Source organism: Scyliorhinus torazame, chromosome 26, assembly GCF_047496885.1.
Source record: "Scyliorhinus torazame isolate Kashiwa2021f chromosome 26, sScyTor2.1, whole genome shotgun sequence".
NCBI classification, from domain to species: domain Eukaryota; kingdom Metazoa; phylum Chordata; class Chondrichthyes; order Carcharhiniformes; family Scyliorhinidae; genus Scyliorhinus; species Scyliorhinus torazame.
In genome coordinates this window covers 41,120,213-41,146,073 of record NC_092732.1, presented here as the reverse complement: position 1 = coordinate 41,146,073, position 25,861 = coordinate 41,120,213, and the positions used below count along the sequence as shown (strand labels likewise).

Here is a 25,861-nt window from a genome sequence, read left to right as displayed (position 1 = left end):
TCTCTCTCTCCGTATCCCCCACATTGCCGTGATGTCTCTCTCTCCGTATCCCCCACATTGCCGTGATGTCTCTCTCTCCGTATCCCCCACATTGCCGTGATGTCTCTCTCCGTATCCCCCACATTGCCGTGATGTCTCTCTCTCTCTCCGTGTCCCCTACGTTGCCGTGATGTCTCTCTCCGTGTCCCCCACGTTGCCGTGATGTCTCTCTCCGTATCCCCCACATTGCCGTGATGTCTCTCTCCGTATCCCCCACATTGCCGTGATGTCTCTCTCTCCGTATCCCCCACATTGCCGTGATGTCTCTCTCCGTATCCCCCACGTTGCCGTGATGTCTCTCTCTCCGTATCCCCCACATTGCCGCGGTGACTCTCTCTCCGTGTCCCCTACGTTGCCATGATGTCTCTCTCTCCGTATCCCCCACATTGCCGTGATGTCTCTCTCTCCGTATCCCCCACATTGCCGTGATGTCTCTCTCTCTCCGTATCCCCCACATTGCCGTGATGTCTCTCTCTCCGTATCCCCCACATTGCCGTGATGTCTCTCTCTCCGTATCCCCCACATTGCCGTGATGTCTCTCTCTCTGTATCCCCCACATTGCCGTGATGTCTCTCTCTCCGTATCCCCCACATTGCCGTGATGTCTCTCTCTCCGTATCCCCCACATTACCGTGATGTCTCTCTCTCCGTATCCCCCACATTGCCGTGATGTCTCTCTCCGTATCCCCCACATTGCCGTGATGTCTCTCTCCGTATCCCCCACATTGCCGTGATGTCTCTCTCTCCGTATCCCCCACATTGCCGTGATGTCTCTCTCTCTCTGTATCCCCCACATTGCCGTGATGTCTCTCTCTCCGTATCCCCCACATTGCCGTGATGTCTCTCTCCGTATCCCCCACATTGCCGTGATGTCTCTCTCTCCGTATCCCCCACATTGCCGTGATGTCTCTCTCTCCGTATCCCCCACATTGCCGTGATGTCTCTCTCTCCGTATCCCCCACGTTGCCGTGATGTCTCTCTCCGTGTCCCCCACATTGCCGCGGTGACTCTCTCTCCGTGTCCCCTACGTTGCCGCGGTGACTCTCTCTCCGTGTCCCCCACATTGCCGTGATGTCTCTCTCTCCGTGTCCCCCACATTGCCGTGATGTCTCTCTCTCCGTATCCCCCACATTGCCGTGATGTCTCTCTCTCCGTATCCCCCACATTGCCGTGATGTCTCTCTCTCTCCGTGTCCCCCACGTTGCCGCGGTGACTCTCTCTCCGTGTCCCCGACGTTGCCGCGGTGACTCTCCGTGTCCCCCACATTGCCGTGATGTCTCTCTCTCCGTATCCCCCACATTGCCGTGATGTCTCTCTCTCCGTATCCCCCACATTGCCGTGATGTCTCTCTCTCCGTATCCCCCACATTGCCGTGATGTCTCTCTCTCCGTATCCCCCACATTGCCGTGATGTCTCTCTCCGTATCCCCCACATTGCCGTGATGTCTCTCTCTCTCTCCGTGTCCCCTACGTTGCCGTGATGTCTCTCTCCGTGTCCCCCACGTTGCCGCGGTGACTCTCTCTCTGTATCCCCCACATTGCCGTGATGTCTCTCTCCGTGTCCCCTACGTTGCCGCGGTGACTCTCTCTGGGACTAAGTCTACATATTGATCGATGTTTATTTTGCTTCCTCTCCGTAATGTATCCAAACTCTCTGGTGCGGTGAATAAACTGTGCGATTAACCCATTCTTTTTCTTTCTCTGGTAACTGAACGTTAATTGTTTCCACCATTTTCTTTAAATCATGTTGAAATGATATTCAGGAATGTGCCCCCCCTGGGCCCTCCGACAGTGCGGCCCTCCCTCAGTGGCGCCCTGTATTGGGGATTGAACCCAGCACTTTTTCTCACTGAGGTTTCCGAGCAGGCCCTGGGACCAGATCAAAGAACAATCCAGCACAGGAACAGGCCCTTCGGCCCTCCAAGCCTGTTCCGGTCATGATACCAACCTTGGCCAAAACCCCTCAGCACTTCCTCGTGCCGTGTCCCTCGATACCCATCCTGTCCCTGTGTTTGTCAAGATGCCTTTTGAACGCCGTTAATGTATCTGCTTCACAACCTCCCCTGGCAACACGTTCCAGACACTCACCACCCTCTGCGTAAAAAACCTGCCTCGCACATCCCCTCTAAACTTTGCCCCACGGACCTTAAACCTGTGCCCCCTGGTGACTGGCCCCTCCACCTGGGAAAGAGTGCCTGCCCGTCCAATCTATCCATGCCCCTCATAATCTTGTCGACCTCTATCAGGTCGCCCCTCAACCTCCGTCTTTCTAATGAAAACAGTAAAGGACAGAAGGAGAATGCAGCAAAACATCAGGACAAAAATCTGCAAAAGATCATTCATGTTTTTAAACTTATTTATTTGTGCCAATCAAACACTCCCAGGACAGGTACAGCACGGGGTTAGATACAGAGTAAAGCTCCCTCTACACTGTCCCCATCAAACACTCCCAGGACAGGTACAGTACGTGGTTAGATACAGAGTAAAGCTCCCTCGACACTGTCCCCATCAAACACTCCCAGGACAGGTACAGCACAGGGTTAGATACAGAGTAAAGCTCCCTCTACACTGTCCCCATCAAACACTCCCAGGACAGGTACAGCATGGGGTTAGATACAGAGTAAAGCTCCCTCTACACTGTCCCCATCAAACACTCCCAGGACAGGTACAGCACGGGGATAGATACAGAGTAAAGCTCCCTCTACACTGTCCCCATCAAACACTCCCAGGACAGGTACAGCATGGGGTTAGATACAGAGTAAAGCTCCCTCTACACTGTCCCCATCAAACACTCCCAGGACAGGTACAGCACGGGGTTAGGTACAGAGTAAAGCTCCCTCTACACTGTCCCCATCAAACACTCCCAGGACAGGTACAGCACGGGGTTAGATACAGAGTAAAGCTTCCTCTACACTGACCCATCAAACACTCCCAGGACAGGTACAGAGTAAAGCTCCCTCTGCACTGTCCCCATCAAACACTCCCAGGACAGGTACAGCACGGGGTTAGATACAGAGTAAAGCTCCCTCTACACTGTCCCCATCAAACACTCCCAGGACAGGTACAGCACGGGGATAGATACAGAGTAAAGCTCCCTCGACACTGTCCCCATCAAACACTCCCAGGACAGGTACAGCACGGGGATAGATACAGAGTAAAGCTTCCTCTACACTGTCCCCATCAAACACTCCCAGGACAGGTACAGCACGGGGTTAGATACAGAGTAAAGCTCCCTCTACACTGTCCCCATCAAACACTCCCAGGACAGGTACAGCACGGGGTTAGATACAGAGTAAAGCTCCCTCTACACTGTCCCCATCAAACACTCCCAGGACAGGTACAGCACGGGGATAGATACAGAGTAAAGCTCCCTCTACACTGTCCCCATCAAACATTCCCAGGACAGGTACAGCACGGGGTTAGATACAGAGTAAAGCTCCCTCTACACTGTCCCCATCAAACACTCCCAGGACAGGTACAGCACGGGGATAGATAGGTATAAAATCACATACACACACCGACATACATACCCTAACCCCCACCAGGGGCAGATTGGTACCTGTTTTTAACTAATCAGAAATTAAAATTGACCTGTGCACCCCCCCCCCCCCCCCCCCCGGCCCCCCGCCCCCCCCCATCATTCCCCTTTCTGGGCCATGTTGACGTCGCTAATCAGACAATTCACCCTCCTCAGAGGGCAGAGCCCTGCCGTCAGGCTGTGGGATCCCAGCTCCAGGGCGGGATCGCCCTCTTTCCCCCTCCCGGAATCCTCGGCCCACTTTCCCATCTACTTGTCCCGCTTGTAGATCTTCTGGGCGAAGGAGAGGAAGACTTCTCGAGGTAGCTTTGTGCAGTGTTGGTTGATGAGGGTCAGGAGCCGCTGGTAGCTCTGCTTCTCGTACCGGGTGTAGATCCCGCGCACGTCCAGCTCCTCGTACAACGCCTTGACCTTCGCCGTCTTCTCTGGGTCATCCCTCCCGTAGTTATCCTATTGGAGCACAGTTAGAAATCTAAACATTCTCGTTGAAGCCTCACAGGAAGAGGCCATTCAGCACGGTGTTAGGGCCGCAGCCAACGTTAGTTGCGCAGCAAACCCAATCCCAGAGGGAAACTTGGCCAAAAGGCCATAACCTTTTTTGGGGGGAATTCTGATAAAAGAGAAGTTGCAAAAATTTGGGGATTTTAAAAGTAAAAGATTTATTAACAATATCGCAATCCTGGACCAGACCCTAACGGTTGCTGTCCAGGATACCCAGCAGAAACCCCAATATTTAATTTAATTTGCAAGACTGTGAGGGAAGGTAGCATTGTGGATAGCACAATTGCTTCACAGCTCCAGGATCCCAGGTTCGATTCCGGCTTGGGTTGCTGTCTGTGCGGAGTCTGCACGTCCTCCCCGTGTGTGCGTGGGTTTCCTCCGGGTGCTCCGGTTTCCTCCCACAGCCCAAAGATGTGCGGGTCAGGCGGATTGGCCATAGTGTCCAAAAAAGGTTAGGCGGGGTTACGGGCATAGGGTGCAGGTATGTGATTAGGTAGGGTGCTCATTCCAAGGGCTGGTGAAGACTCGATGGGCTGAATGGCCTCCTTCTGCACTGTAAATCCTATGATTCTATGAATTACATTGTTCTCAACAAACCATTGAACTTAACGCTTCCAAAATATAAAAAAACTTTCACGTTTTTCCGATTTCCCCCACATTTGGGATCAAAGACAATTTCATGACCTTCTCTTGGTTATTCCAGAGGTCCTTGAAATTTAAGAGCTGAAAGAAATGTCCATCTACATCCCCTAATGCAAATTTCTAACTTTACTTATTTATTTCTAAAAGCCACTACGACAATGGCTTTGTTACAAATGCGTGCATTTAACACCTTTATCCTTTGCATCTCTCACTTTAAAGGAGAGCGAGGTGGAGAGGTTTAGGGAGTGAATTCCAATGCTTAGGGGGCACCCCCCAGGCAGCTGAAAATACGTCCGTCAATTATGGAGCGATGGGAATCGGGGATGCGTAACAGAGTTGAATTGGATGAGCACAGAGATAGGGAGGGGGTGGAGGGGCTGGAGGAGGTTACAGAGATAGGGAGGGGGTGGAGGGGCTGGAGGAGGTTACAGAGATAGGGAGGGGGGTGTAGGGGCTGGAGGAGGTTACAGAGATAGGGAGGGGGTGTAGGGGCTGGGGGAGGTTACAGAGATAGGGAGGGGTGGAGGGGCTGGAGGAGGTTACAGAGATAGGGAGGGGGTGTAGAGACTGGAGGAGGTTACAGAGATAGGGAGGGGGTGGAGGAGGTTACAGAGATAGGGAGGGGGTGTAGGGACTGGAGGAGGTTACAGAGATAGGGAGACGTGTAGGGACTGGAGGAGGTTACAGGGATAGGGAGGGGGTGTAGGGGCTGGAGGAGGATACAGGAATAGGGAGAGGTGTAGGGACTGGAGGAGGTTAGAGGGATAGGGAGAGGTGTAGGGACTGGAGGAGGTTACAGAGATAGGGAGGGGGTGTAGGGGCTGGAGGAGGTTACAGAGATAGGGAGGGGGTGTGGGGGCTGGAGAAGGTTACAGAGATAGGGAGAGGTGTAGGGGGCTGGAGGAGGTTACAGAGATAGGGAGAGGTGTAGGGGGCTGGAGGTGGTCAGAGATAGGGAGGGGGTGTAGGGGCTGGAGAAGGTTACAGAGATAGGGAGAGGTGTAGGGGGCTGGGGGAGGTTACAGAGATAGGGAAGGGGTGTAGGGACTGGAGGAGGTTACAGAGATAGAGAGGGGGTGTAGGGACTGGAGAAGGTTACAGAGATAGGGAGGGGGTGTAGGGGCTGGAGGAGGTTACAGAGATAGGGAGGAGGTGTAGGGACTGGAGGAGGTTACAGAGATAGGGAGGGGGTGTGGGGGCTGGAGGAGGTTACAGAGATAGGGAGCAGGTGTAGGGGACTGGAGGAGGTTACAGAGATAGGGAGGGGGTGGAGGGACTGGAGGAGGTTACAGCGATAGGGAGGGGTCATAGGGGGCTCGAGGAGGTTACAGATAGGGAGGGGGCGTAGGTGGCTGGAGGAGGTTACAGAGATAGGGAGGGGGTGTAAGGGCTGGAGGAAGTTACAGAGATAGGGAGGGGGTGGAGGGGCTGGAGGAGGTTACAGCGATAGGGAGGGGTCGTAGGGGGCTCGAGGAGGTTACAGATAGGGAGGGGGCGTAGGTGGCTGGAGGAGGTTACAGAGATAGGGAGGGGGTGTAGGGGCTGGAGGAGGTTACAGAGATAGGGAGGACGTGTAGGGGACTGGAGGAGGTTACAGAGATAAGGAGGGGGTGTAGGGGCTGGAGGTTACAGAGATAGGGAGGGGGTGTAGGGACTGGAGGTTACAGAGATAGGGAGGGGGTGTGGGGGCTGGAGGAGGTTACAGAGATAGGGAGGGGGCGTAGGGGGCTGCAGGTTACAGAGATAGGGAGGGGGTGTGGGGGCTGGAGGAGGTTACAGAGATAGGGAGGGGGCGTAGGGGGCTGGAGGTTACAGCGATAGGGAGGGGGTGGAGGGTCTGGAGGAGGTTACAGAGATAGGGAGGGGGTGTTGGGTCTGGAGGTTACAGAGATAGGGAGGGGTGTGGCGGCTGGAGAAGGTTACAGAGATAGGGAGAGGTGTAGAGGGCTGGAGGAGGTTACAGAGATAGGGAGGGGGTGTAGGGGCTGGAGGTTACAGAGATAGGGAGGGTGTTTGGGGGCTGGAGAAGGTTACAGAGATAGGGAGAGGTGTAGGGGGCTGGAGGAGGTTACAGAGATAAGGAGGGGGTGTAGGGGCTGGAGGAGGTTGCAGAGATAGGGAGGGGCTGGAGGAGGTTACAGCGATAGGGAGGGGTCGTAGGGGGCTCAAGTAGGTTACAGATAGGGAGGGGGCGTAGGTGGCTGGAGGAGGTTACAGAGATAGGGAGGGGGTGTAGGGGCTGGAGGAGGTTACAGAGATAGGGAGGACGTGTAGGGGACTGGAGGAGGTTACAGAGATAAGGAGGGGGTGTAGGGGCTGGAGGTTACAGAGATAGGGAGGGGGTGTGGGGGCTGGAGGAGGTTACAGAGATAGGGAGGGGGCGTAGGGGGCTGGAGGAGGTTACAGCGATAGGGAGGGCGTGGAGGGTCTGGAGGAGGTTACAGAGATAGGGAGGGGGTGTTGGGTCTGGAGGTTACAGAGATAGGGAGGGGTGTGGCGGCTGGAGGTTATAGCGATAGGGAGGGATGTGGGGGCTGGAGAAGGTTACAGAGATAGGGAGAGGTGTAGAGGGCTGGAGGAGGTTACAGAGATAGGGAGGGGGTGTAGGGACTGGAGGAGGTTACAGAGATAGGGAGGGGGTGTAGGGGCTGGAGGAGGTTACAGAGATAGGGAGGGGGTGTAGGGACTGGAGGAGGTTACAGAGACAGTGAGGGAGTGTAGGGACTGGAGGAGGTTACAGAGATAGTGAGGGAGTGTAGGGGCTGGAGGAGGTTACAGAGATAGGGAGGGGGTGGAGGGGCTGGAGGAGGTTACAGCGATAGAACATAGAACATAGAACAATACAGCGCAGTACAGGCCCTTCGGCCCACGATGTTGCACCGAAACAAAAGCCATCTAACCTACACTATGCCATTATCATCCATATGTTTATCCAATAAACTTTTAAATGCCCTCAATGTTGGCGAGTTCACTACTGTAGCAGGTAGGGCATTCCACGGCCTCACTACTCTTTGCGTAAAGAAAAGGGGTCGTAGGGGGCTGGAGGAGGTTACAGATAGGGAGGGGGCGTAGGTGGCTGGAGGAGTATACAGAGATAGGGAGGACGTGTAGGGGACTGGAGGAGGCTACAGAGATAAGGAGGGGGTGTTGGGACTGGAGGTTACAGAGATAGGGAAGGGGTGTGGGGGCTGGAGGAGGTTACAGCGATAGGGAGGGGTCGTAGGGGGCTCGAGGAGGTTACAGATAGGGAGGGGGCGTAGGTGGCTGGAGGAGGTTACAGAGATAGGGAGGGGGTGTAGGGGCTGGAGGAGGTTACAGAGATAGGGAGGACGTGTAGGGGACTGGAGGAGGTTACAGAGATAAGGAGGGGGTGTAGGGGCTGGAGGAGGTTACAGAGATAGGGAGGGGGTGGAGGGGCTGGAGGAGGTTACAGAGATAGGGAGGGGGTGTAGGGACTGGAGGAGGTTACAGAGACAGTGAGGGAGTGTAGGGACTGGAGGAGGTTACAGAGATAGTGAGGGAGTGTAGGGGCTGGAGGAGGTTACAGAGATAGGGAGGGGGTGGAGGGGCTGGAGGAGGTTACAGCGATAGAACATAGAACATAGAACAATACAGCGCAGTACAGGCCCTTCGGCCCACGATGTTGCACCGAAACAAAAGCCATCTAACCTACACTATGCCATTATCATCCATATGTTTATCCAATAAACTTTTAAATGCCCTCAATGTTGGCGAGTTCACTACTGTAGCAGGTAGGGCATTCCACGGCCTCACTACTCTTTGCGTAAAGAAAAGGGGTCGTAGGGGGCTGGAGGAGGTTACAGATAGGGAGGGGGCGTAGGTGGCTGGAGGAGTATACAGAGATAGGGAGGACGTGTAGGGGACTGGAGGAGGCTACAGAGATAAGGAGGGGGTGTTGGGACTGGAGGTTACAGAGATAGGGAAGGGGTGTGGGGGCTGGAGGAGGTTACAGCGATAGGGAGGGGTCGTAGGGGGCTCGAGGAGGTTACAGATAGGGAGGGGGCGTAGGTGGCTGGAGGAGGTTACAGAGATAGGGAGGGGGTGTAGGGGCTGGAGGAGGTTACAGAGATAGGGAGGACGTGTAGGGGACTGGAGGAGGTTACAGAGATAAGGAGGGGGTGTAGGGGCTGGAGGAGGTTACAGAGATAGGGAGGGGGTGGAGGGGCTGGAGGAGGTTACAGCGATAGAACATAGAACATAGAACATAGAACAATACAGCGCAGTACAGGCCCTTCGGCCCACGATGTTGCACCGAAACAAAAGCCATCTAACCTACACTATGCCATTATCATCCATATGTTTATCCAATAAACTTTTAAATGCCCTCAATGTTGGCGAGTTCACTACTGTAGCAGGTAGGGCATTCCACGGCCTCACTACTCTTTGCGTAAAGAAAAGGGGTCGTAGGGGGCTGGAGGAGGTTACAGATAGGGAGGGGGCGTAGGTGGCTGGAGGAGTATACAGAGATAGGGAGGACGTGTAGGGGACTGGAGGAGGCTACAGAGATAAGGAGGGGGTGTTGGGACTGGAGGTTACAGAGATAGGGAAGGGGTGTGGGGGCTGGAGGAGGTTACAGCGATAGGGAGGGGTCGTAGGGGGCTCGAGGAGGTTACAGATAGGGAGGGGGCGTAGGTGGCTGGAGGAGGTTACAGAGATAGGGAGGGGGTGTAGGGGCTGGAGGAGGTTACAGAGATAGGGAGGACGTGTAGGGGACTGGAGGAGGTTACAGAGATAAGGAGGGGGTGTAGGGGCTGGAGGTTACAGAGATAGGGAGGGGGTGTGGGGGCTGGAGGAGGTTACAGAGATAGGGAGGGGGCGTAGGGGGCTGGAGGAGGTTACAGCGATAGGGAGGGGGTGGAGGGTCTGGAGGAGGTTACAGAGATAGGGAGGGGGTGTTGGGTCTGGAGGTTACAGAGATAGGGAGGGGTGTGGGGGCTGGAGAAGGTTACAGAGATAGGGAGAGGTGTAGAGGGCTGGAGGAGGTTACAGAGATAGGGAGGGGGTGTAGGGACTGGAGGAGGTTACAGAGATAGGGAGGGGGTGTAGGGACTGGAGGAGGTTACAGAGATAGGGAGGGGGTGTAGGGACTGGAGGAGGTTACAGAGATAGTGAGGGAGTGTAGGGGCTGGAGGAGGTTACAGAGATAGGGAGGGGGTGGAGGGGCTGGAGGAGGTTACAGCGATAGGGAGGGGTCGTAGGGGGCTGGAGGAGGTTACAGATAGGGAGGGGGCGTAGGTGGCTGGAGGAGTATACAGAGATAGGGAGGACGTGTAGGGGACTGGAGGAGGCTACAGAGATAAGGAGGGGGTGTTGGGACTGGAGGTTACAGAGATAGGGAAGGGGTGTGGGGGCTGGAGGAGGTTACAGAGATAGGGACGGGGTGTGGGGGCTGGAGGAGGTTACAGAGATAGGGAGGGGGCGTAGGGGGCTGGAGGAGGTTACAGTGATAGGGAGGGGGTGTAGGGGCTGGAGGAGGTTACAGCGATAGGGAGGGGGTAGAGGGTCTGGAGGAGGTTACAGAGATAGGGAGGGGGTGTTGGGTCTGGAGGTTACAGAGATAGGGAGGGGTGTGGGGGCTGGAGGTTACAGCGATAGGGAGGGATGTGGGGGCTGGAGGAGGTTACAGAGATAGGGAGGGGGTAGAGGGGCTGGAGGAGGTTACAGCGATAGGGAGGGTGTGCAGGGGCTGGAGGAGGTTGGAGAGATAGGGAGGGGGTGTTGGGTCTGGAGGTTACAAAGATAGGGAGGGGGTGTGGGGACTGTAGGAGGTTACAGAGATAGGGAGGGGGTGTGGGGGCTGGAGAAGGTTACAGAGATAGGGAGAGGTGTAGGGGGCTGGAGGAGGTTACAGAGATAGGGAGAGGTGTAGGGGGCTGGAGGTGGTCAGAGATAGGGAGGGGGTGTAGGGGCTGGAGAAGGTTACAGAGATAGGGAGAGGTGTAGGGGGCTGGGGGAGGTTACAGAGATAGGGAAGGGGTGTAGGGACTGGAGGAGGTTACAGAGATAGAGAGGGGGTGTAGGGACTGGAGAAGGTTACAGAGATAGGGAGGGGGTGTAGGGGCTGGAGGAGGTTACAGAGATAGGGAGGAGGTGTAGGGACTGGAGGAGGTTACAGAGATAGGGAGGGGGTGTGGGGGCTGGAGGAGGTTACAGAGATAGGGAGCGGGAGAAGGGGACTGGAGGAGGTTACAGAGATAGGGAGGGGGTGGAGGGACTGGAGGAGGTTACAGCGATAGGGAGGGGGTGTAGGGACTGGAGGAGGTTACAGAGACAGTGAGGGAGTGTAGGGACTGGAGGAGGTTACAGAGATAGTGAGGGAGTGTAGGGGCTGGAGGAGGTTACAGAGATAGGGAGGGGGTGGAGGGGCTGGAGGAGGTTACAGCGATAGGGAGGAGTCGTAGGGGGCTGGAGGAGGTTACAGATAGGGAGGGGGCGTAGGTGGCTGGAGGAGTATACAGAGATAGGGAGGACGTGTAGGGGACTGGAGGAGGCTACAGAGATAAGGAGGGGGTGTTGGGACTGGAGGTTACAGAGATAGGGAAGGGGTGTGGGGGCTGGAGGAGGTTACAGAGATAGGGACGGGGTGTGGGGGCTGGAGGAGGTTACAGAGATAGGGAGGGGGCGTAGGGGGCTGGAGGAGGTTACAGTGATAGGGAGGGGGTGTAGGGGCTGGAGGAGGTTACAGCGATAGGGAGGGGGTAGAGGGTCTGGAGGAGGTTACAGAGATAGGGAGGGGGTGTTGGGTCTGGAGGTTACAGAGATAGGGAGGGGAGTGGGGGCTGGAGGTTACAGCGATAGGGAGGGATGTGGGGGCTGGAGGAGGTTACAGAGATAGGGAGGGGGTAGAGGGGCTGGAGGAGGTTACAGCGATAGGGAGGGTGTGCAGGGGCTGGAGGAGGTTGGAGAGATAGGGAGGGGGTGTTGGGTCTGGAGGTTACAGAGATAGGGAGGGGGTGTGGGGACTGTAGGAGGTTACAGTGATAGGGAGGGGGTGTAGGGGCTGGAGGAGGTTACAGAGATAGGGAGGGGGTGTGGGGGCTGGAGAAGGTTACAGAGATAGGGAGAGGTGTAGGGGGCTGGAGGAGGTTACAGAGATAGGGAGAGGTGTAGGGGGCTAGAGGTGGTCAGAGATAGGGAGGGGGTGTAGGGGCTGGAGAAGGTTACAGAGATAGGGAGAGGTGTAGGGGGCTGGGGGAGGTTACAGAGATAGGGAAGGGGTGTAGGGACTGGAGGAGGTTACAGAGATAGAGAGGGGGTGTAGGGACTGGAGAAGGTTACAGAGATAGGGAGGGGGTGTAGGGGCTGGAGCAGGTTACAGAGATAGGGAGGAGGTGTAGGGACTGGAGGAGGTTACAGAGATAGGGAGGGGGTGTGGGGGCTGGAGGAGGTTACAGAGATAGGGAGCGGGTGTAGGGGACTGGAGGAGGTTACAGAGATAGGGAGGGGGTGGAGGGACTGGAGGAGGTTACAGCGATAGGGAGGGGTCGTAGGGGGCTCGAGGAGGTTACAGATCGGGAGGGGGCGTAGGTGGCTGGAGGAGGTTACAGAGATAGGGAGGGGGTGTAGGGGCTGGAGGAAGTTACAGAGATAGGGAGGGGGTGGAGGGGCTGGAGGAGGTTACAGCGATAGGGAGGGGTCGTAGGGGGCTCGAGGAGGTTACAGATAGGGAGGGGGCGTAGGTGGCTGGAGGAGGTTACAGAGATAGGGAGGGGGTGTAGGGGCTGGAGGAGGTTACAGAGATAGGGAGGACGTGTAGGGGACTGGAGGAGGTTACAGAGATAAGGAGGGGGTGTAGGTACTGGAGGTTACAGAGATAGGGAGGGGGTGTGGGGACTGGAGGTTACAGAGATAGGGAGGGGGCGTAGGGGGCTGGAGGTTACAGAGATAGGGAGGGGGTGTGGGGGCTGGAGGAGGTTACAGAGATAGGGAGGGGGCGTAGGGGGCTGGAGGAGGTTACAGCGATAGGGAGGGGGTGGAGGGTCTGGAGGAGGTTACAGAGATAGGGAGGGGTGTGGCGGCTGGAGAAGGTTACAGAGATAGGGAGAGGTGTAGAGGGCTGGAGGAGGTTACAGAGATAGGGAGGGGGTGTAGGGGCTGGAGGTTACAGAGATAGGGAGGGGGTGTGGGGGCTGGAGAAGGTTACAGAGATAGGGAGAGGTGTAGGGGGCTGGAGGAGGTTACAGAGATAGGGAGGGGGTGTAGGGGCTGGAGGAGGTTACAGAGATAGGGAGGGGTGGAGGGGCTGGAGGAGGTTACAGCGATAGGGAGGGGTCGTAGGGGGCTCGAGGAGGTTACAGATAGGGAGGGGGCGTAGGTGGCTGGAGGAGGTTACAGAGATAGGGAGGGGGTGTAGGGGCTGGAGGAGGTTACAGAGATAGGGAGGACGTGTAGGGGACTGGAGGAGGTTACAGAGATAAGGAGGGGGTGTAGGGGCTGGAGGTTACAGAGATAGGGAGGGGGTGTAGGGACTGGAGGTTACAGAGATAGGGAGGGGGTGTGGGGGCTGGAGGAGGTTACAGAGATAGGGAGGGAGCGTAGGGGGCTGGAGGAGGTTACAGCGATAGGGAGGGGGTGGATGGTCTGGAGGAGGTTACAGAGATAGGGAGGGGGTGTTGGGTCTGGAGGTTACAGAGAAAGGGAGGGGGTGTAGGGACTGGAGGAGGTTACAGAGACAGTGAGGGAGTGTAGGGACTGGAGGAGGTTACAGAGATAGTGAGGGAGTGTAGGGGCTGGAGGAGGTTACAGAGATAGGGAGGGGGTGGAGGGGCTGGAGGAGGTTACAGCGATAGGGAGGGGTCGTAGGGGGCTGGAGGAGGTTACAGATAGGGAGGGGGCGTAGGTGGCTGGAGGAGTATACAGAGATAGGGAGGACGTGTAGGGGACTGGAGGAGGCTACAGAGATAAGGAGGGGGTGTTGGGACTGGAGGTTACAGAGATAGGGAAGGGGTGTGGGGGCTGGAGGAGGTTACAGAGATAGGGACGGGGTGTGGGGGCTGGAGGAGGTTACAGCGATAGGGAGGGGGTGTTGGGTCTGGAGGTTACAGAGATAGGGAGGGGTGTGGGGGCTGGAGGTTACAGCGATAGGGAGGGATGTGGGGGCTGGAGGAGGTTACAGAGATAGGGAGGGGGTAGAGGGGCTGGAGGAGGTTGGAGAGATAGGGAGGGGGTGTTGGGTCTGGACGTTACAGAGATAGGGAGGGGGTGTAGGGACTGGAGGAGGTTACAGAGATAGGGAGGGGGTGTCGGGGCTGGAGGAGGTTACAGAGATAGGGAGGGGGTGTAGTGTCTGGAGGAGGTTACAGAGATAGGGAGGGGGTGTAGGGGCTGGAGGGGGTTACAGAAATAGGGAGGGGGTGTGGGGGCTGGATGAGGTTACAGAGATAGGGAGGGGGTGTAGGATCTGGAGGAGGTTACAGAGATAGGGAGGGGGTGTAGGGGCTGGAGGAGGTTACAGAGATAGGGAGGGGGTGTAGGGGCTGGAGGAGGTTACAGAGATAGGGAGGGGGTGTAGGGGCTGGAGGAGGTTACAGAGATAGGGAGGGGGTGTGGGGGGCTGGAGGAGGTTACAGAGATAGGGAGGGGGTGTGGGGGCTGGAGGAGGTTACAGAGATAGGGAGGGGGTGTAGGTGCTGGAGGAGGTTACAGAGATAGGGAAGGGGTGTAGGGACTGGAGGAGGTTACAGAGATAGGGAAGGGGTGTAGGGACTGGAGGAGGTTACAGAGATAGGGAGAGGTGTAGGGACTGGAGGAGGTTACAGGGATAGGGAGGGGGTGTAGGGGCTGGAGGAGGATACAGGAATAGGGAGAGGTGTAGGGACTGGAGGAGGTTACAGGGATAGGGAGGGGGTGTAGGGACTGGAGGGGGTTACAGAGTTAGGGAGGGGGTGTAGGGACTGGAGGGGGTTACAGAGTTAGGGAGGGGGTGTAGGGACTGGAGGAGGTTACAGAGATAGGGAGGGGGTGTAGGGAGATGGAGGAGGTTACAGAGATAGGGAGAGGTGTAGGGACTGGAGGAGGTTACAGAGATAGGGAGGGAGTGTAGGGGCTGGAGGAGGTTACAGAGATAGGGAGGGGGTGTGGGGGCTGGAGAAGGTTACAGAGATAGGGAGAGGTGTAGGGGGCTGGAGGAGGTTACAGAGATAGGGAGAGGGTGTAGGGACTGGAGGAGGTTACAGAGATAGGGAGAGGTGGAGGGGGTTGGAGGGGGTCAGAGATAGGGAGGGGGTGTAGGGGCTGGAGAAGGTTACAGAGATAGGGAGAGGTGTAGGGGGCTGGGGGAGGTTACAGAGAGAGGGAGGGGGTGTAGGGGCTGGAGGAGGTTACAGAGATAGGGAGGGGGTGTAGGGGCTGGAGGAGGTTACAGAGATAGGGAGGGGGTGTAGGGACTGGAGGAGGTTACAGAGATAGACAGGGGGTGTAGGGACTGGAGAAGGTTACAGAGATAGGGAGGAGGTATAGGGACTGGAGGAGGTTACAGTGATAGGGAGGGGGTGTGGGGGCTGGAGGAGGTTACAGAGATAGGGAGCGGGTGTAGGGGGCTGGAGGAGGTTACAGAGATAGGGAGGGGGTGGAGGGGCTGGAGGAGGTTACAGCGATAGGGAGGGGTCGTAGGGGGCTCGAGGAGGTTACAGATAGGGAGGGGGCGTAGGTGGCTGGAGGAGGTTACAGAGATAGGGAGGGGGTGTCGGGGCTGGAGGAGGTTACAGAGATAGGGAGGACGTGTAGGGGACTGGAGGAGGTTACAGAGATAAGGAGGGGGTGTAGGGGCTGGAGGTTACAGAGATAGGGAGGGGGTGTAGGGACTGGAGGTTACAGAGATAGGGAGGGGGTGTGGGGGCTGGAGGAGGTTACAGAGATAGGGAGGGGGCGTAGGGGGCTGGAAGAGGTTACAGTGATAGGGAGGGGGTGTAGGGGCTGGAGGAGGTTACAGCGATAGGGAGGGGGTGGAGGGTCTGGAGGAGGTTACAGCGATAGGGAGGGATGTGGGGGCTGGAGAAGGTTACAGAGATAGGGAGAGGTGTAGAGGGCTGGAGGAGGTTACAGAGATAGGGAGGGGGTGTAGGGACTGGACGAGGTTACAGAGATAGGGAGGGGGTGTAGGGACTGGAGGAGGTTACAGAGATAGGGAGGGGGTGTAGGGACTGGAGGAGGTTACAGAGATAGGGAGGGGGTGTAGGGACTGGAGGAGGTTACAGAGACAGTGAGGGAGTGTAGGGGCTGGAGGAGGTTACAGAGATAGGGAGGGGGTGTAGGGACTGGAGGAGGTTACAGAGATAGTGAGGGAGTGTAGGGGCTGGAGGAGGTTACAGCGATAGGGAGGGGTCGTAGGGGGCTGGAGGAGGTTACAGATAGGGAGGGGGCGTAGGTGGCTGGAGGAGTATACAGAGAAAGGGAGGACGTGTAGGGGACTGGAGGAGGTTACAGAGATAGGGAGGGGGTGGAGGGGCTGGAGGAGGTTACAGCGATAGGGAGGGGTCGTAGGGGGCTGGAGGAGGTTACAGATAGGGAGGGGGCGTAGGTGGCTGGAGGAGTATACAGAGAAAGGGAGGACGTGTAGGGGACTGGAGGAGGTTACAGAGATAAGGAAGGGGTGTTGGGTCTGGAGGTTACAGAGATAGGGAAGGGGTGTGGGGGCTGGAGGAGGTTACAGAGATAGGGAGGGGGTGTAGGGGCTGGAGGTTACAGAGATAGGGACGGGGTGTGGGGGCTGGAGGAGGTTACAGAGATAGGGAGGGGGTGTTGGGTCTGGAGGTTACAGAGATAGGGAGGGGGTGTAGGGGCTGGAGGAGGTTACAGTGATAGGGAGGGGGTGTAGCGGCTGGGGGAGGTTACAGAGATAGGGAGGGGGCGTAGGGGGCTGGAGGAGGTTACAGTGATAGGGAGGGGGTGTAGGGGCTGGAGGAGGTTACAGCGATAGGGAGGGGGTGGAGGGTCTGGAGGAGGTTACAGAGATAGGGAGGGGGTAGAGGGGCTGGAGGAGGTTACAGCGATAGGGAGGGGTGTGCAGGGGCTGGAGGAGGTTGGAGAGATAGGGAGGGGGTGTTGGGTCTGGAGGTTACAGAGATAGGGAGGGGGTGTGGGGGGCTGGAGGAGGTTACAGAGATAGGGAGGGGGTGTGGGGGCTGGAGGAGGTTACAGAGATAGGGAGGGGGTGTAGGGGTGGAGGAGGTTACAGAGATAGGGAGGAGGGGTGGGGACGGTAAGAGGGTACAGAGATAGGGAGGGGGTGTGGTGGCTGGAGGAGGTTACAGAGATAGGGAGGGGGTGTAGGGCTGGAGGAGGTTACAGAGATAGGAGGGGGTGTGGGGGCTGGAGGAGGTTACAGAGATAGGGAGGGGGTGTAGGGGGCTGGAGGAGGTTACAGAGATAGGGAGGGGGGTGTAGGGGCTGGAGGAGGTTACAGAGATAGGGAGGGGGTGTAGGGACTGGAGGAGGTTACAGAGATAGGGAGGGGGTTTAGGGACTGGAGGAGGTTACGGAGATAGGGAGGGGGTGTAGGGGCTGGAGGAGGTTACAGAGATAGGGAGGGGGTGTACGGACTGGAGGAGGTTACGGAGATAGGGAGGGGGTGTAGGGGCTGGAGGAGGTTACAGAGATAGGGAGGGGGTGTCGGGGCTGGAGGAGGTTACAGACATAGGGAGGGGGTGTCGGGGCTGGAGGAGGTTACAGAGATAGGGAGGGGGTGTAGGGACTGGAGGAGGTTACAGAGATAGGGAGGGGGTGTAGGGGCTGGAGGAGGTTACAGAGATAGGGAGGGGGTGTAGGGGCTGGAGGAGGATACAGAGATAGGGAGCGGGTGTGGGGACGGTAAGAGGGTCACGGTGCCCGCCTCACCTCCAGAAGCTGCCTCTGAGCGGTGTTGACCCTCCCCAGGGCCTGGACCACCAGCCAGCTGCACTTGTTGTCCTGGATGTCGGTGCCAATCTTCCCAGTCACCTCCGGGTCCCCGTAGCAGTCCAGATAGTCATCCTGCAACAGACACCGGCAGCTCAGACCCATCGTCAGGGCAGCAATGCCAAACTCAAAACGCCCCTGCAGATTAAACCCATCCAAGCAGCTCGGAGACTGCAGCAGGCACACGGCTCTCACCTGGATCTGGAAGAACTCTCCCATCTCCAGCAGGATGGTCTTGGCCGAGACGTGTTCAACATCGCCGTCAATCCCCGCCTGCGGTAAGATTACACACACACACCTGGTAAATGTGGAGAGGGACCTGGGAAAACCGAAAGTCGCTCACGCGGGCCGGAAGATTCAAAGAGAGCGGAGAATTTAAACCGTGAACGCGGCAGGATTCCGAGGTGCGGAGGGATCTGGGCGGCAGAATTCCGAGGTGCAGAGGGATCTGGGCGGCAGAATTCAGAGATGCTGAGGGATCTGGGCGGCAGAATTCCGAGGTGCAGAGGGATCTGGGCGGCAGAATTCCGAGTTCCAGGGGGATCTGGGCGGCAGAATTCCGAGTTGCAGAGGGATCTGGGCGGCAGAATTCCGAGGTGCAGAGGGATCTGGGCGGCAGAATTCCGAGGTGCAGAGGGATCTGGGCGGCAGAATTCCGAGGTGCGGAGGGATCTGGGCGGCAGAATTCCGAGGTGCGGAGGGATCTGGGCGGCAGAATTCCGAGGTGCGGAGGGATCTGGGCGGCAGAATTCCGAGGTGCGGAGGGATCTGGGCGGCAGAATTCCGAGGTGCAGAGGGATCTGGGCGGCAGAATTCCGAGGTGCAGCAAGAAGCTAATGGAACGTCCAGAATCCGCACAGGGCAGGACGAGACGGCCGTCGGGTGAGGCTGCATCTCGAAGACAGCGAGACACAGGGAGCAATCTCGCTGTCTTTATTTAAAGGGGGGGGGGGGGGATGTAAATGCGTTGAAGACGGTTCAGAGGAGGTTTTTACTACATCGATATCTGGAGTGGGTAGGTGGTCTTACGTGGAAAAGTTGGACAATCTGGGCTTGTCTGCACAGGGGTTTCGGAGAGTGGGGGGAGATGGGGGGGTGGGGGGAGATGGGGGGGGGGGGCTCCCTTCCCGCGCCTCAACCCCCGCCCCGCCTCGACCCCCACCCGCGCCTCGACCCCTGCACTCGACACTCACCATGTACATAGCAGCAGCGACTGGGAGGTAAAAGCTGTAAAACGCCGTTTTGTACTTTACAATCGCCTTGTACCTGAGGAAGAAAAAGTGGCTCCATTCATCGCCAAAGGAATCACTCGCCTCCCCCCCCCCCTCGCACCCAGTCGTCCATTCAGCTGAGGTGGAGATTAGGTTTATTTGTCACGTGTGCGGAGGTAATGAAAAATGAAATGAAAACCGCTTATTGTCACAAGGAGGCTTCAAATGAAGTGACTGTGAGAAGCCCCTAGTCGCCACATTCCGGCGCCTGTTCGGGGAGGCTGGTACGGGAAGGTGAAAAGCACTGTTCTGAGCACAGTCCAGCCAGATTGTTCCGGATATGAAAACATGGGACATACTGAAGTTAACAGCTTCAAATTCCTAGGGGTGCACATCACCAAAAATCTCTCCTGGTCCACCCACGTCGACGCTACCACCAAGAAAGCACAACAGCGCCTATACTTCCTCAGGAAACTAAGGAAATTCGGCACGCCCACAGTGACTCTTACCAACTTTTACAGATGCACCATAGAAAGCATCCTATCTCGGGTGGCACAGCGGTTAGCACTGCTGCCTCATGGCGCCAGGGACCCAGGTTCAATCCCGGCCCCGGTCGCTGCCCGTGTGGAGTTTGCACATTCTCCCAGTGTCTGCGTGGGTCTCACCCCCACAGTCCAAAGATGTGCAGGGTAGGTGGATTGGCCACGCTAAGTTGCCCCTTAAGTGTCCAAAAGGTTTGGGTCGAAGTGGAGTACTATTTCCAAGGGTCAGTACAGGCTCGATGGGCCAAATGGGCCCCCTTTTGCACTGTAGAGGATCGATGGGTCTATTCTATGATTGACTCTGTCTACACCTCCCGCTGCCTTGGGAACATTAAAACATGCTGCTGTGCAGAGAGACCTGGGTGTGCTAGTGCATGAGTCGCAAAAAGTTGGTTTACAGGTGCAACAGGTGATTAAGAAGGCAAATGGAATTTTGTCCTTCATTGCTAGAGGGATGGAGTTTAAGACTAGGGAGCTTATGCTGCAATTGTAGAAGGTGTCAGTGAGGCCACACCTGGAGTATTGTGTTCAGTTTTGGTCTCCTTACCTGAGAAAGGGATTAAGGGTTCTGGTGTTCGGGCCAGAAAGTGGAGCTGAGTCCACAAAGATCAGCCATGATCTCATTGAATGGTGGAGCAGGCTCGAGGGGCCAGATGGCCGACTCCCGCTCCTAGTTCTTATGTTCTTATGAAAGCGGGCAGCATAATCAAAGACCCCTCCCACCCGGCTTACTCACTCTTCCGACTTCTTCCATCGGGCAGGAGATACAGAAGTCTGAGAACACGCACGAACAGACTCAAAAACAGCTTCTTCCCCGCTGTTACCAGACTCCTAAATGACCCTCTTATGGACTGATCTGATCTCTTCACACATCTTCTCTACTCAGTAGGACTGCAACTCTCCCTGGGACACAGGTTCTGATCCTGGCCAGGGAAATGTCTGCTGGGGTTTATCCCGGGATGTGGACGGTGGGAGATCTAACAGCACCGGGGTCACTCCGATATCGAGGGACAGATAGTGAGAGACTCCCGGCAAGCTGGGAGATGCATTCAAACGATGGTTAACGGAAAATGCTGGGTGAGCACTGACCTCTGTTCCGTGAATCGATCCAGTGTGATCTTGCTGGGCTGCGCAGTCATTAGGTCCAGTGCCTGGCCCAACTCCGTCTGGTAGGAGGTCTGGGATCGGGAAAGCAGAAACAATCCGTCACTCCCCATCCGTCCCTCCCCCTCCGTCCCTCCCCCCCGTCCCCCTCCGTCCCTCCCCGTCCCCCTCCGTCACTCCCCGTCACTCCCCGTCCCCCTCCGTCACTCCCCGTCCCCCTCCGTCACTCCCCGTCCCCCTCCGTCACTCCCCGTCCCCCTCCGTCACTCCCCGCCCCCCTCCGTCACTCCCCGCCCCCCTCCGTCACTCCCCGCCCCCCTCCGTCACTCCCCGCCCCCCTCCGTCACTCCCCGCCCCCCTCCGTCACTCCCCGCCCCCCTCCGTCACTCCCCGCCCCCCTCCGTCACTCCCCGTCCCCCTCCGTCACTCCCCGTCCCCCTCCGTCACTCCCCGTCCCCCTCCGTCACTCCCCGTCCCCCTCCGTCACTCCCCGTCCCCCTCCGTCACTCCCCGTCCCCCTCCGTCACTCCCCGTCCCCCTCCGTCACTCCCCGTCCCCCTCCGTCACTCCCCGTCCCCATCCGTCACTCCCCGTCCCCATCCGTCACTCCCCGTCCCCATCCGTCACTGCCTCCATCGTCCACACACACAAATACGCACTCACCCCCACACACACACAAATACGCAGGCACCCACACACACAATACGCACACGGCCACACACACACACAATACACACGTGCCCACACACAATACTCATGCGCCCCCCACACACACAATACGCACGTGCCCCACACACACACACAATACGCACGTACCCACACACAATACGCACGTACCCACACACAAATATGCAAGCCCCCACACACACACATACGCACGTGCCACGCACAAATATGCAAGCCCCACACACACACAAATACGCACGTGCCACGCACACACACAAATACGCACACCCACACACACATACAAATACGCACGCACACACACATACAAATACGCACGCCCACACACACATACAAATACGCATGCCCACACACACATACAAATACGCACGCCCACACACACATACAAATACACACGCACACACACACACACACAAATACGCACTCACCCCCACACACACACAAATACGCAGGCACCCACACACACAATACGCACACGGCCACACACACACACAATACACACGTGCCCACACACAATACGCATGCGCCCCCCACACACACAATACGCACGTGCCCCACACACAATATGCACGCGCCCCACACACAATATGCACGCGCCCCACACACAATATGCACGTGCCCCACACACAATATGCACGTGCCCCACACACACAATACGCACGTGCCCACACACAATACGCACGTGCCCACACACAATACGCACGTACCCACACACAATACGCACGTACCCACACACAATACGCACGTACCCACACACAAATATGCAAGCCCCCACACACACAAATACGCACGTGCCACGCACACATACAAATACGCACGTGCCACGCACACACAAATACGCACGTGCCACGCACACATACAAATACGCACGTGCCACGCACACATACAAATACGCACGTGCCACACACACATACAAATACGCACGTGCCACGCACACATACAAATACGCACGTGCCACGCACACATACAAATACGCACGTGCCACGCACACATACAAATACGCACGTGCCACGCACACATACAAATACGCACGTGCCACGCACACATACAAATACGCACGTGCCACGCACACATACAAATACGCACGTGCCACGCACACACACAAATACGCACACCCACACACACATACAAATACGCACGCCCACACACACATACAAATACACACGCCCACACACACATACAAATACACACGCCCACACACACATACAAATACACACGCCCACACACACATCCAAATACACACGCCCACACACACATCCAAATACACACGCCCACACACACATCCAAATACACACGCCCACACACACATACAAATACGCACGCCCACACACACACAAACACAGCACGAGCACCCCAACATCCACAGGCATTTGCAGGCATGTATTGCTCAAGGTGATCACTGGGTCGCAAGACATATTGGTCCTGGCTCATTCCCCAGCCAGCGAGCAGCCCCGTACCTGCAGGAACAGCTCCATCAGATTAACATAACAAGGTTGTCCTTTGCTGTACTTGCGAAGGAGCTGGTAGACCATGGACTCCAGGAGATAGGAGTCATTAATCGCATCTAGACCCACCCCTTCCTGAGAGAGGGAACGAGAGAGTTAAACACTGATCTCCACACACAGCACGATTCACAGGACACAGAGGCTCATCTGCAGCACTTCAGCTAAACATCCCGGCCCTAACCCCCTCACAGATCCCCGTGTGGGGGAATCACAGACACAGACCCCCGTCCCATCCCCGTGTGGGGGAATCACAGACCCCCGTCCCATCCCCGTGTGGGGGAATCACAGACCCCCGTCCCATCCCCGTGTGGGGGAATCACAGACCCCCGTCCCATCCCCGTGTGGGGGAATCACAGACCCCCGTCCCATCACCGTGTGGGGGAATCACAGACCCCCGTCCCATCACCGTGTGGGGGAATCACAGACCCCCGTCCCATCACCGTGTGGGGGAATCACAGACCCCCGTCCCATCACCGTGTGGGGGAATCACAGACCCCCGTCCCATCACCGTGTGGGGGAATCACAGACCCCCGTCCCATCCCCGTGTGGGGGAATCACAGACCCCCGTCCCGTCACCGTGTGGGGGAATCACAGACACAGACCCCCGTCCCGTCACCGTGTGGGGGAATCACAGACCCCCGTCCCATCACCGTGTGGGGTGAATCACAGACACAGACCCCCGTCCCGTCACCGTGCGGGGAAATCACAGACCCTGTCCCATCACCGTGTGGGGGAATCACAGACACAGACCCCCGTCCCATCACCGTGTGGGGGAATCACAGACCCCCGTCCCATCACCGTGTGGGGGAATCACAGACCCCCGTCCCATCACCGTGTGGGGGAATCACAGACCCCCGTCCCATCACCGTGTGGGGGAATCACAGACACAGACCCCCGTCCCGTCACCGTGCGGGGGAATCACAGACACAGACCCCCGTCCCGTCACCGTGCGGGGGAATCACAGACACAGACCCCCGTCCCGTCACCGTGCGGGGGAATCACAGACACAGACCCCCGTCCCGTCACCGTGCGGGGGAATCACAGACCCTGTCCCGTCACCGTGTGGGGGAATCACAGACCCCGTCCCATCACCGTGTGGGGGAATCACAGACCCCCGTCCCATCCCCGTGTGGGGGAATCACAGACACAGACCCCCGTCCCATCACCGTGTGGGGGAATCACAGACACAGACCCCCGTCCCATCAACGTGTGGGGGAATCACAGACGCCCGTCCCATCACCGTGTGGGGGAATCACAGACCCCCCGTCCCATCCCCGTGTGGGGGAATCACAGACACAGACCCACGTCCCATCACCGTGTGGGGGAATCACAGACACAGACCCCCGTCCCATCACCGTGTGGGGGAATCACAGACACAGACCCACGTCCCATCACCGTGTGGGGGAATCACAGACACAGACCCCCGTCCCATCACCGTGTGGGGGAATCACAGACACAGACCCCCGTCCCATCAACGTGTGGGGGAAATCACAGACGCCCGTCCCATCACCGTGTGGGGGAATCACAGACCCCCCGTCCCATCACCGTGTGGGGGAATCACAGACCCCCCGTCCTGTCACCAATTGGGGGAATCACAGACCCCTGTCCCATCACCATGTGGGGGAACCACAGACACAGACCCCCGTCACCATGTGGGGGAATCACAGACACAGACCCCCGTCACCATGTGGGGGAATCACAGACACAGACCCCCGTCCCGTCCCCGTGTGGGGGAATCACAGACACAGACCCCGTCCCGTCACCGTGTGGGGGAATCACAGACACAGACCCCCGTCCCGTCACCGTGTGGGGGAATCACAGACACAGACCCCCGTCCCGTCACCGTGTGGGGGAATCACAGACCCCCGTCCCGTCACCGTGTGGGGGAATCACAGACACAGACCCCCTGTCCCATCACCGTGTGGGGGAATCACAGACCCCCGTCCCGTCACCATGTGGGGGAATCACAGACCCCCGTCCCGTCACCATGTGGGGGAATCACAGACCCCCCCGTCCCATCACCGTGTGGTGGAATCACAGACCCCCGTGCCATCACCGTGTGGTGGAATCACAGACCCCCGTCCCATCACCGTGTGGGGGAATCACAGACACAGACCCCCCGTCCCATCACCGTGTGGGGGAATCACAGACCCCCCGTCCCATCACCGTGTGGGGGAATCACAGACACAGACCCCCGTCCCGTCACCGTGTGGGGGAATCACAGACCCCCGTCCCATCTCCGTGTGGTGGAATCACAGACCCCCGTCCCGTCACCGTGTGGGGGAATCACAGACACAGACCCCCCGTCCCATCACCGTGTGGGGGAATCACAGACCCCCCCGTCCCATCACCGTGTGGTGGAATCACAGACCCCCGTCCCATCACCGTCTGGGGGAATCACAGACACAGACCCCCGTCCCATCACCGTGTGGGGGAATCACAGACCCCCGTCCCATCACCGTGGGGGGGAATCACAGACCCCCCGTCCCATCACCGTGTGGTGGAATCACAGACCCCCGTCCCATTACCATGTGGGGGAATCACAGACCCCCGTCCCATCACCGTGTGGGGGAATCACAGACACAGATCCCCGTCACGTCACCGTGTGGGGGAATCACAGACACAGACCCCCGTCCCGTCACCGTGTGGGGGAATCACAGACCCCCGTCCCATCACCGTGTGGGGGAATCACAGACCCCCTGTCCCGTCACCGTGTGGGGGAATCACAGACCCCAGTCCCATCACCGTGTGGGGGAATCACAGACACAGACCCCCGTCCCGTCACCGTGTGGGGGAATCACAGACCCCAGTCCCATCACCGTGTGGGGGAATCACAGACCCCTGTCCCGTCACCGTGTGGGGGAATCACAGACACAGACCCCCGTCCCGTCACCGTGTGGGGGAATCACAGACACAGACCCCCGTCCCGTCACCGTGTGGGGGAATCACAGACACAGACCCCCTGTCCCGTCACCGTGTGGGGGAATCACAGACACAGACCCCCGTCCCGTCACCGTGTGGGGGAATCACAGACACAGACCCCCGTCCCGTCACCGTGTGGGGGAATCACAGACACAGACCCCCGTCCCGTCACCGTGTGGGGGAATCACAGACCCCAGTCCCATCACCGTGTGGGGGAATCACAGACCCCTGTCCCGTCACCGTGTGGGGGAATCACAGAC

The 25,861-nt window shown here is 57.8% G+C and overlaps 1 protein-coding gene across 1 annotated transcript in view; it reads right to left on the bottom strand.

The window, feature by feature from the left end:
* Positions 1–2,375: 2,375 nt before the first annotated feature.
* fdps (farnesyl diphosphate synthase (farnesyl pyrophosphate synthetase, dimethylallyltranstransferase, geranyltranstransferase)) overlaps positions 2,376–25,861 on the bottom strand; it is a 56,018-nt gene continuing 32,532 nt past the window's right edge. Inside the window, exons 2-7 of the mRNA XM_072490656.1 lie at positions 22,632–22,754; positions 20,476–20,564; positions 18,827–18,899; positions 17,829–17,906; positions 17,574–17,708; positions 2,376–4,025 (exon numbers count right to left, since the gene is read on the bottom strand). Coding sequence (XP_072346757.1) covers positions 3,825–4,025; positions 17,574–17,708; positions 17,829–17,906; positions 18,827–18,899; positions 20,476–20,564; positions 22,632–22,754 — 699 coding nt within the window. The 3' untranslated portion in view covers positions 2,376–3,824. The remainder of the gene's footprint in view (positions 4,026–17,573; positions 17,709–17,828; positions 17,907–18,826; positions 18,900–20,475; positions 20,565–22,631; positions 22,755–25,861) is intronic.